The following is a 12,302-nucleotide window of genomic DNA, read 5'->3' on the forward strand; positions in this document are numbered from 1 at the left end:
GATCACGGACCTACCTCTTGCTACATTCAAGACCAGTCTCCGTACTTCAACTCTGGGAGCTAGTACGCAGCTCTCATTGCGTTGAGGTTACTCCTTCTCCTCCCCTCCCCCAGACCCTGCTCCGGTGTTTCCTCAAGGAAAAGCCAACATCCTCTTTCCGCTTTCAGTTGTGGCCTGCAGCTACAGGATTTCTCTCCATCCCTCTCCCCACACCCCTCACGGGACTCCCATTCCTGCAGGGTGACAGTTTGTATCCGGAAACCTAGCGCCCTCAGTACAGCCAGATCGCGGGTGCATTTAGAATTGGGAGGGGCTCTTAACAGAACAGGATAAAACTCAGAGCAACTCCCGCGCACTATTCCGGGATGCTTGGAGAAGTTGATTCACCTCTCCTGCTAATCGGGACAAAAAGGGTTTGTTGCTGTCGCTGAGGGGCCAGATGAGAGGAGGTACTCTGTGACCAAGCCATTTTCTGTGAGAAGAGGAGCTTAGCCCCCCAGAGCTGTGAGACGCCAGGCGGAGGAAGGCGAGGCGGCCCTCGACTCAGAGGCCCGCGGGTCTCCTGCTTCCCGGCGGCTTGGGGGCGGGGCCTCCAGCCAAGCCCCCTCTCCGCCTTCTGATTGGTTCCTTCGAAACAGGCGGCGGCGAACCGCTGCGAAGCTCGAGGCAGAGGCGGCGGCTGCGGCGGCGGTTGGGTAGGGGCGTGCCGGCCAGGCACAGATTGAGCGAAATGTCGCCCCACAGGGAGCAGTGACCCTCCTGCGCCTGGGCGGGTGAGTACTTCTGTTTGCCTTCTCTTTCCTCGCGAACTCTTACTTGCCTTCTCGGGGCTGCCGCGCCTCGGCTTGCGCTCGAGGAGCCCCCAGCGCTCCGCGCAGGGGAAGCGGTGGTTCGGTTGGGGCCCCTAGCTGCGGGATCCAAGACGCTGTCCGATTGGCCCGCTGCGGGAGTCCTGTGCTCTGATTGGTCCCCGGGGCCGTCAAGGTGAAGTTATGCCTGCCTTCCCATGCCCACCCGGGTGCGGTGCGAGGGGCCACAGGTGTGCTGGGGCGGGGGACGGCAGGTGTGGGTGTGCTAGGTTAGGGGAGAGGTAGCGACCCGCTGCCGCTCTGCTTTAGACTCCAAGGAGGGATGAGAGCCTGAAGCTAGTTTAGGCTCTCCAGGGGCACCTTCATTTCCAAGCACCTAGCACATATAGGGTCGCTTGATTCCTTAGTGCCTCCCTCAGCAAGAAGTGATGAAGTCACTGACGTTGGAAGGAGAATGACACACAGTCATTTTGCACTCTGGCAGAGTTTACAGTTTCTTCCCTATTTGTTCCCTCCAGTCGTTGCAAGGCCCATGTCGCCCAATAACTGGAGGCTCTGTTCGATGCTTTCCCCACCCACACGTCTCGGTTTGAAAGGCTGCGTTACGGGGAGGTTTGTAGATTGCCTTGGAAGTCGGAGGAAAGTTTTGGAGGGAGTGCTTGACCATGCAGTCATTCCTGGTTCCTAACTTTTCGAACCACGGGATTGAGTCTTATGGATTTAGAGTGCTTTGTGGTACGTCTGGTGAAGTTGAGTCGTTATTAAGTGAAGAGATTTTTTTTTTTTTTGCAGGCCCTGTCTAGGTCAGAGTTTGGGTTTTGCTTCGTTTGTGTGGAGAGTGCTCTTACCTCCTCTCTCAGAAGATAAGCAGTTTGTGAACTGCTGTCTGATTACCTCACTTGGGACTTAAATAATTAGGAATTGGAATTCTCACCACCTCAGATTCCCTTTGGGAGGAGATTGGAATGGATTTGAATGAAAAAGTGGAAACTGGTGATAGTCGTCTGGTGTAGAATCCTGATACATGTTGCCTGTCTGACTCATCTCTTTCAAAAGCTCATTAAAAACCCACAGATTTTGAATAGTGGGTGTCTCTGCTATTTTTATATTAATGAATTATAAGTAATATTTCTTTTAATGTAGCAGAGTTTCTAAACATGGGGGCTCTGAAATCACACTTTACTATGTGTGTGACCTTAGGCAAGTTACTTAATCTTTCTAAGTCTAAGTTTCATACTGTGCAAAAGAAGGTTAATAATAAATAGTTCCTACCTTATTGATGTGAAGGTTGTTGTGAAGATCAAGTGAAATAATCCATAGTACAGTGCCTGACACATAGCTTGTATTATTTCTATGCTGTTTAATTTGGATTAAAAGTTTCAAGCTATCCCCAAAGGGCAGGCAGAGAGGAGCAGAAGGTGAAGGCAGTGCCAGAGGTCATGGTAGCTGTCATTCGTTGATTAAGTTAGTCCATGTAAAGCACTTAAAATTATTTCTGGCACATACTAAACACTCACTACTGCTTATAACGCATTATTACCTAGAATGTGTCAGGTACTGTTCTAGGTGCTTTACTTATGTTATTGTTAAACCTCTTAATAATCCTGCAGTCTCCTTGGTGTTTTCTCCATGTCATAGATTAAACTGAAGCTCAGAGAAAGGAATTAAGCTACTAAGGTCCACCCAGAATTCAGTCTAGACTGTCTCCAGTGTCCAGCCTCTTTTTTTTTTTTAATCACACTACTCTTGCATTTATATTCCCAGCTATAAGCAACTTCTCTGCAGAGTTGTTTGTATGGCCCAGGTTCATTTCTGCTGTGGGTATCAGTTTATTTTGAATACTTCATTAAAAAATAGTGAGAAGTAACTTGTGATGGTAAATCAAAGTGTGTGATAAGGCAATAATGTCAACAGTATACCTGCTAATATACTAAAAAACTAAATGAGTCCAGTGATGTTTGGATGATTGGTCAGTTCAGAAGTAATGTTTCCTAATTTATATTTTCCCATTTAGTTTTTGCTCATTTACTGTACTTTTTACTAAGAGCACTCTTTTTTTTCTTTCCTGTCAATCTCAATTTAAGTTTGGAGATAAGAATGAAAGTGCAGTTATTTCAATAAGTTTTTTCAATCTGGCTCTTGATGAGGAAAGTAAGGGATTAAGATTAATGTGTATTGTTATGTTTTGCTTTCTTACAGTAACATGGCTGTGTATGTATGTCTATGTATGTGTGTTTTACTTTCTTCCTATTATTCGTTGCTTCCTATACTTTGATATCAGATATACCTTTACATCCTTAATGAACCATGCAGTGTACATAGAATTTGAGAGACTAGGAAACTTGAGTCTGTCAGTCTGTTGTCTCATTTTGAATTTCCCTCTTTTAGTTGAAATGTAACTGCCATAGAGAAATGCCTAAGAAGTAATGTTTATAAGATGCAGGCAATAATTATAATTGTATCTCTTTAGTGTTTCTCCTTCTAAAAACTCATAAAGTTGTATCATGTTATTACGTTATTACAGAGTAGGTGGTTTTAACAGAATGTTGCCATGTATTTCATAAGTGAATTACTAATGTACAAAGACCTAGAATGTATGAAATGTAGCAGAGACATTAAATGCAGTTTTGTTTTTGCTGCTGAAAGTGTCATGGGGATTTACAGTATTAAAACCATCAGTCATATGTTAGATATTGCTGAAGTGCTGATAGAGACTTCTGCCTACTCTCACAAAACATAAACTTTTTTGTAAGAAAGTATAAGCTATGGTGAAGGACTCACTTTATATGGAATTTTAAACATTATGACTTGTGTTTTCCCTTGATGGATGACTTGTTAATATTTTTGATCCCCAAAATAAAATTGGCTCTTGGGGCTTCCCTGGTGGCGCAGTGGTTGAGAGTCCGCCTGCCGATGCAGGGGACACGGGTTCGTGCCCCAGTCCGGGAAGATCCCACATGCCGCGGAGCGGCTGGGTCCATGAGCCATGGCCGCTGAGCCTGCGTGTCCGGAGTCTGTGCTCCACAACGGGAGAGGCCACAACAGTGAGAGGCCCGCGTACCACACAGACACACAAAAAAATTGGCTCTTGAAAAAAATTATTTAACTTTGTTCAAGAGTTTTTCTTTTTCACACACACACACACAGTTTAGAAAACACTGTGATCCCGGTAACATACTTAAATACTGTACTGCAGATTGCTTTTGGTTGCATGACATATAATAGACATCTTTTCATATCAGTACATACAGCTCTTATTCTTTTTTTAATGTTGTTTTTACATTTCTTTGTTACTGTATATGTATGTTTTCCAGAGTCTTTTAGTCTATCATATATAAAGGCAAATGGATTTTAAGTTTTTAAAAAAAATTTTGTATCCCACAAAATTTTATGACAAACTAATAATTCTATCTAATACAAAATTAAATTCTTCAGGTGGGATCTCTGCCAAACATTGCAAAAGGATATTTTCAAATAAAAAAGTAAAGACTCCCAACAAATGAAGAGCCTTTATATTTTGCAGATAACATGTGATGTTTTATTACGTAGTAAGAATCTTATTTCTTCCTCTTAAAAATCTTCATCTGCTTTGGAAGCTACCTTTACCTTAAAGGAATATACCACAGATTTATTTCATTATTGTTTCATATTTCCTTTAGTAATAAATACAACACTTACTGTTTAGGAATAATTCCAGGGCTAAATTTAGCACTGAGTTCTACATACAAGTGGAAGAGATGGAGAAGGTTACCCCCTTACGAATCTTATTTTTTTTTAAGTATAGAGTACAGCAAAATAGAAGCCTATATTGCTATTCAACTTAAACAGGGGAGGAGGTTCACGGAGGCTTTTTAGAGCAGTTGAATCTGAAGGGTAGGTAGGAGTGAGTCTGAAAGAGGGGAGGAAGGAGAGCGTTCCATGTAGATGGGTCACAGAGATGAGAGAGCAGCGTGCTCCACGGGCCAAAAGAAGTTCAACATGGCTGGAGTGTAAGGGTCAGAGGTGGCCGAGGGGATCCTATAAGGCTTTGATGGCTTCCTTAAGGACTTTAGGCTTTATCCTGAAGGCAGTGGAGAGCCATTAAGGGTTTTTATTTGTTTATTATTTCTGGCTGCGTTGGGTCTTCGTTGCTGTACGCAGGCTTTCTCTAGTTGCGATGAGCAGGGCTACTCTTCTTTGGGGTGCGTGGGCTTCTCATTGTGGTGGTTTCTCTTGTTGTGGAGCACGGGCTCTAGGCACGCGGGCTTCAGTAGTTGTGGCTCACAGCCTCTAGAGTGCAGGCTCAGCAGTTGTGGCACACGGGCTTAGTTGCTCCGTGGCATGTGGGATCTTCCCGGACCAGGGCTTGAACCTGTGTTCCCTGCATTGGCAGGTGGATTCTTAACCACTGCGCCACCAGGGAAGCCCCCATTAAGGGTTTTAAGCAGGGAAGTAGTAACGTCCTGAGATGGGAGTTTGTGAAGGCTCACTCTGGCTGCAGTACAGGAACAGGTTGGAGGCATGAAAGGGTAGAGAGAGGGCGACTGGTTGGAGGCTGTTTCAGTAAACCTGGAAAAGGATGGTGGTGGCTTGAACTAAAGGAGTGGCCTTGGGTATTGAAGAGAAAATGTAAAGGTAGAAACAACGAGATATGGCCACTGATTGTTCTGGCTGAGGTAGGGTTGGAGCCTGGGGCGGAGCTGTGAGAGAGGAAGGAGTCCGCATGACCGGGAACTTGGTGAGTGTGGGTGCTGTTCCCTGAGACAGTAAACGCTAGGAGCCTTTGTAAATATTTAAATGAATGATCTCAGATGTACAAAGGCAGGGCCATTGTTGATGACGATAGCACACACACAGCACTCACAATGGCTTTTACCTGTAAATTTTGCATCTTTTTTTTTTTTAAGTGTACTATATACAGCTGGTGCCCTTTACTTGTTGCTTCAATGCATTGGCCTTGCTATGTCTTCTAACCATGTTTGGATACGTATCGCTTCCTCTAGGTCAAATGTCTTGACCCTTTGGGAATATCTTCCTTTCTTCGCTTAAGATGTGTATTAGTTTCCTATTACTGCTAGAACAAATAACCACAAACTTGGTCGTTTAAAACAACATAAATGTATTTTACAGTTGGGAGGTCAAAATTCTGAAATGAGCTAAAAAAAAGAAAAAGACGTTAGTAGGGCTGCATCCATTTTAAGGGTTGGGGGTGGGGGGGTAGCTCTTTTCTTCCCCTTTTCCAGCCTGTAGCAGGCACCTGCGTTTCCTGGCTGCTTCCTCTCCAAGCCGGCAGCGTAACAGCTCCAGCCTCTCTCTTTCTCTGCCTCTTGTGTCATGACATCTCTTTCTCTCTCTCTACTTCTCTTGGCACATCCCCTTCTCTGGCTGTGACCTTTCTGCATCCCTCTTATAAGGACTCTGGTGGTTACATTGGGCTCACCAGGATAATCTCCCATCTCCTTAGGCCCTTAATTTACTCAATCGCCAAGATCCATTTTGCCCACGAAGGCAGTATATTCACAGGTTTTGGGGTTTAGTACATAGACATCTTTGGGGACCATTATGTGGTCTACCACAATGGAATTTATTTAAAGCCGTAATAAAAATGTGCCCGTCCAGTAGGGCAACCCCATGAATTCCTGAGTAGCACATTGCTCCCGGAGTCCTTGTGCACTGGCACAGCTGTTCTGTCCCGTTCGTTTGGACCCTCTGCCAAATACACCAGTTTTAGTCATTTTTTTCATAGTGATTCCTCTGGTATATCAGGCAGCTCACTTAACCTGCTGGTACCTTGACTAGTAACCACTTCACATATTTCACCTTGGACATGTTTGGTGAGAGGCAAAATTATTTATTGGGCCACATAATAAATAAAAGTGAAAAATAATAAATAATACCCAAAAAAAGTCTCCTGTCAGACATGTGTCTGCTGTATGGCTATTTCCAAGCTTTGCTGTCACATTTCACCTACCGTTTTTTCCTAGAGATGTTCACATATCTCCCACCAGAAGTGTTTCCTAAACTTTCAGCTTGAATACTTCTCTCAACACGACTTCCGACAGCAATCCAGGAACTTAAAATATACTTGGTCAAGCAATGTACAGAAACAACGAAAAAATAGTATAAAGCACTGTAAGGACAGGTAGTTGGGAGAAATGCTATGTGAATTCAAGAGCTACAGATATAGGCAGAATTAATTCAGGCCAATCAGGAAGGGCTCCTGGGAGGAGGTAAATCAGAAGAGTTGTAAACCTGGATTAGTCGAGGTAAGGACTCTATCTCTTTGCTGACTCTTTCTCTCATGTCTAAATGTTGGTTTTTTCCAGGACTTGTTCCTAGATCCTTGTCACTGCTTTCTCCATTTCTTTCTCGCATGATCTCATTCTTTCCAGTGGTTTTATCCCCCAAGGATTGCTGGCAATTTCTATCTCCTCCTGAACTTTCTTCTTAGCTCTAGATTAGTATTTCCAACTGCCAACCTGACATTTCCACTTGAATGTCTTTGAAGCCTTCTCAAATTAGACATGACCAAAACATAGCACTTTTGCCCTGTCTCTGCTGGGTTCCCCGCTTCAGTCTGTTCAGACTCCCATCATCTTCATCGCCGCAAACGCTGCAACTATCCATTTGCTCAGCTGCTTAAGCCAGAAACCCAAGAGTTGTTCCTGACGCTTCACTCTGCCCTTACCTCCCTCGCCTTCACCCTCCATCTCTAACCATTATCAAGTCTTGATTCTAACTCCAAAATAGATGTCAGACCCATCCACTTTTCTCCGGTGGATACTTTGTCAGCATCCCTGCCCAGGCACCATCACTGGTCACTGAACTGCTGCAGTGGATCCCCTCCTTTTCCCCTTCCGGGCTGCTCTCCAACTCACTTTCTGTGTGCTCAGTTTCCTTTGCTCTCACTGTTTCTACCCCTCTATGCTTCTCCTTCTCTCAATGTTTCCACTAATTCTTTCCCCCACATCTCTACCCACCTCTCCTTCTGTTTTCCTCCCCCTTTCTCTGTTAAACCCATCAGTATTTCACTCCCATGTTTCTCTCTCCCCCTCAGGGAGCTCTGTTAAACTATGAAATACATTATATCTCTCCCTTGGTTAAAACTCTTCCATGACTTCCCACTGCAATTAGAATAAAATCTACTTTCCTCAGTATGGCGTCACGTGGTGGGGCTACTGCCTGACTTTCCAACCCTATCCTAAGCCGCACATGCTCCACGCTTCAGCCATACTGGCTTCTTTCAGTTCTCGGAATGCGCCAAACTCTCTCCCCTTCTGTACAGAGTCTTTGCAAAAATTATTCTCTATGCATAGAACTCTTCCCTGTCTCTCTCCCTGGCTAATTGCCACCATTCTTCAAGTTCATGTTTTTCCTCCAGCAAAACCATTTCTAAATCACTCTATCAAAGTCTTAAAGTAGGCCCCTGCTGTCTCTCTCTCTGTTTTTTCTTTCAAAACAATTACCATGATTTAACCTTGTGTATTCACTACATACACAAATGAATGTAGTAGCTCCATGAGAGCATCACGTCTGTTATGTTCATCACTGCGTCTGTTGCCTGCGGTGCCCAGTTTAATAAAGGGTGTGAATAAATGATTGTTTAATAAATGAAGGAGTGGACACTGCTTGGACAAACGTATAGCTTGAACAGTGATAGAGCCACAGAAATGAGTGAAACCAATAGAGTGGACGGTGAGGAGACAGCCTGAATGGAGCAAAGGGCCTATGTGTGACACAATCCTTAAGCCTTATTCTAGCAAGAGACTTCTATGTTACACATTCGTATTTGAGTATGGATGTTGGTATTAAAGTTTTTATGTTCACTTACAACTGTATTTATTTTTATGTTAGTAAAAGAAGCTTTCCAAATTACACTTAATGATTTCTCATATTAGCTTTGTTTTCTTACCTCTTTTTAATTTGATGAATTATGTTAAATGAACTATAATTATGTCCTATCATAGTATCATCATAACAAGGCATTTGTTAAGTGCTAGCTATATATCAGGTACTTTATTTGTATCACCTTATTTAATCTTTACAACAAGCATACACGAGAGGTGGTGGTACCCCATTTAGCAGATGGGTCTGCTACTTTCTACTACCCCGGTGGTGCCTTTATGGTGATTTATTTTAGTATACATTAAAAAATATGAAATATGTTTGGTATGGATACAGCATTTCTATTTTTTCTTCTAGGCACTTAGGAAATATTTAACTCAGAATTTTAAAGCTGAGAAAGTTGTTTTTTATTCCCCTGAACAAATCAGGATATCTTCTTTAACTATTTTTCTAAATGAAACATTAAAAATGATGAAATGTTTTTTTTGACACACAGAAGGGCATACAGACCAGTATAATAATACCTGTGTTCTCACTGCTTATCTTGAACTGAAATCTTACCGGTACCGTTGCAAGGCCTCTGTGCATTCCATCCTAATCTCACCTCCGTCCCCTCCTCAGCAGTAACCATTTACCGCATCCCTGCAGCTCATGTGTCTTGGCAGTAATCTGTCGGCTGGTGCCGAATGTATATGTGTTGCAGTGGCAGTTAATGTTACTATTTTTCTGAGGAAACTTACTTTATTTCTTTGCTTTTTTGCCATTCTTTTCCAAGTCGGCCCCCAATTTGTACCAGGATTGAGACATACCACCTTGTGCTCTCCCCACCACATTTTATAATGTGAGTGAGGAATTAAAATATACTCAGTTTCAGAGCCTACAGCTGTGGAACAAAGGAGCCGCTCCACGGGCTGGCATTTTTTTCCTATCATGATCTGAAGTCAAACTGGTATGAAGAGCCTTACCGTAAATAATCTTGAGGACCTCATGGCTGAAACTGTTTCTAAGTGGGCCAGGCCCAAATTCTGTTTAAGTTTCAGGTGGATAAGTGCACTCTGTGCTTCTAACATTTTCTCCAGATTTAAAAAATTAAGTATAGTATTCACTCGTGATCTCTGCATAAGCTGTTTGTCTTGTTAAGGCAGGGTTAGCGAATAGTTTGCACTTGGTCATTTGAGAGCTCTTTTTTTTTTTGCCCAAATCCGAGGGAAGAGACTTCCTCACGATGGCACAGAATTAAAGTAGTCTTCTCCAAAAAGACAGACGAAAACAGAAACCAAAAAAAGCCAATAAATTGCTAATCAAGGTGCAGATCCAGAAATGAAGAGTTGCTGATTCGGTATAATTGGTTTATGTGGGGAAAAAAAATGTAGAGACTGAGACTTTTAGGGAAAGATAGATAAGAGGAAAGCAGGTAATAAACTGAGTAAGAAGCAAGAATTGGGATTGTGATGCAGATTGGGGACTGGGCTAATGGTAGACAAGAATAAGACAAAAATGATTTGGAAAGAGAATAGTGAATGACTAGAAGGTATTAATAACTGGCTCTTAGGATCTGAAACACAGTAAATACTCAGGAGTTAATGATGATTCACTGATACAATCTCATCAGTTTATAAAAGTTTTCCAATAAAAGCATATCTTTGTGTACCTGATAGTTTTTCACATATGAAGATATATTATAACTTATCTGAGTACCATTTATTAAATAACTTCTTTTTAAAGGTAATCCAGATGGTTAATTTTGTTATCTTTAAAGTAGTTCTTTCTATTTCATAAGAATGATGTGGGGGAAGATATATATATATATATATATATATATATATATATATATATTAGACTCTGCTAAAGTTCAGTGATTGAAGGTTGTGCACAAATTCTTCATTTCTTTCATAAAACTAATTTTGGATTTTCCATAAAAACTGCAACTACTAAACACTCTTGTGACAGCTTCTTTGTGACTGTGTCACTGTTCTTGATTTGCACATGCCTTATAATTCAGGCCTTCTTTTGTTTGGGGTTGGCAGTTCCAGCTGTTCAAGCTCTTGTCTGATTATGTGGGACTCCTTATTTTAATGGGAGCAGCTTCTTTGCTGTATTTTTTAAAAAATGGTCTCGGAAGCTTCTTACTGTGGATCTTTGTTGGGGACAAAGGATTATTTATGCTAAAGGAAAACGTATTCCCCACTGAGTTAGCTCGTGGGAAGCATAACAAACTCATTAGTAATGCCCAATTGTACTTTGGCCTTTTGCTAGGGTAGAGAGAAGGAAAAATGACATCAAGGACATTCTGCTGTCCTTTGCCTTCTTGCAAAGACAATGTGATGTGTAACATCAGACTTTTCAGTTAGGTTTAGCTCCAGTTCAGCTTTGGTACTGGAAGAAATGTTCCTGAGAGGAAAGTGGGATGTGTAGTTGGCACATCTACACATCTGAGGTATGTTTGGTATAACTTAGGGGAGAAAGTAACTTTTCCTTGGAAATTGATAGCCTTATAAGCCATTTTCTATTTTTTCTTAGAATATTTTATTTTTCTTAGAATATTTTAATGGTGGCTTACAATAAAAAATAGACTACTATGTTATGCTGCTATAAGCAGTCTAAAATCCTTTTATATAGTCTGTTATTCTGAGTGTTTTCAAACTCTTCACTTTCTTTCTGAAAATACATTAAAGAATTGTATTAATCTAACTTAAAGTTGTGGTTTTTTTTCTTGTATGTTTCAATAGTCCTTTAGAGTTCAAATTGCTTTTTTTTTTTGGTCTTTAGCACCTCATGGAGAAAATAACTTATGGAAAATTATTAAGGAAAGGCATTGAGTATTGCTTCATAGTTAAAATTGATATTTTTCTTTATTACCTTGTCACCTGGTGGAAGAAGCTTATGGTTAAACTTGAGAATTTATACAAAGTTCGGATGAACTTATCTCTTTGTAAAGATCAGATGAGAGATACTTGACTTTCAGTATCAGTTGTTGTGATATTTGTATTTACATTATATTTACAGTGTGTTTACAGGGGAAAATTCTGGGGCAGTTTTAAGGTAAGCTAAGTTTTATTGTTAGTTTTATTTTACTAGTCAGATGCTTCAAGAATTACTTTGATATTAGTGCCAGAAACTACATATTAAAGTGTGTTTCAGATTTTCCTCTTTCAAATGAGGAGTACTTTTATGAAGTAAGAAACGAGGAGTATGATTGCCTTCTCCTATGGTCAAATTATTCCAAATAGAAAAGTATTAGGCTTTCAGTCAGATAGGAGAATAAAGCAGATTCCTTGTAATTTGAGGGTTTGGGGGAGTAGGAAAGCTACCATTGTCTGCATATTAATGTTTTGTTTTATTTTCATAGCAGCAGTATCATTTCAGCATAGATGACCATGCTGCCTGCAATTCAAGTAAGTGGTTTTCTTGGGAAAATATATATTTAAGTTAATGAGACTAATATAATAAGATTACAATAGTTAGAAAAAAACTAAAATTATCACAAAAATTTTCTATTTTACTGTTTTTTTAAGCATCAAATTTAATAACAGGAATACTATATTTTCACTTTCTAGTTCTGAAAAGACTAATATTAAGCTTTCATTTATACTGCATATTTGTAAGAATCAAAAATATCTTAGGATTGGTGGGTTCTTCGTATTTGTACTACTCTGGGAAAAGAATTGG

The 12,302-nt window shown here is 41.1% G+C and overlaps 1 protein-coding gene across 3 annotated transcripts in view; it reads left to right on the forward strand.

Moving 5' to 3' along the window:
• Nucleotides 1-423: 423 nt before the first annotated feature.
• GAS2L3 (growth arrest specific 2 like 3) overlaps nucleotides 424-12,302 on the forward strand; it is a 32,742-nt gene continuing 20,863 nt past the window's right edge. The window contains exons 1-2 of one of the 3 annotated variants that reach the window (XM_027107319.1): nucleotides 424-773; nucleotides 11,983-12,028. In XM_027107319.1, the coding sequence (XP_026963120.1) occupies nucleotides 12,005-12,028 (24 nt within the window). In that variant the 5' untranslated portion in view covers nucleotides 424-773; nucleotides 11,983-12,004. The remainder of the gene's footprint in view (nucleotides 774-11,982; nucleotides 12,029-12,302) is intronic. The other 2 variants (XM_027107317.1, XM_027107318.1) reach the window with 2 other exon arrangements.

Source organism: Aethalodelphis obliquidens, unplaced genomic scaffold (genome assembly GCF_003676395.1).
Source record: "Aethalodelphis obliquidens isolate GAN/ISIS:26980383/991018 unplaced genomic scaffold, ASM367639v1 scaffold8, whole genome shotgun sequence".
Classification (NCBI taxonomy): Eukaryota; Metazoa; Chordata; class Mammalia; order Artiodactyla; family Delphinidae; genus Aethalodelphis; species Aethalodelphis obliquidens.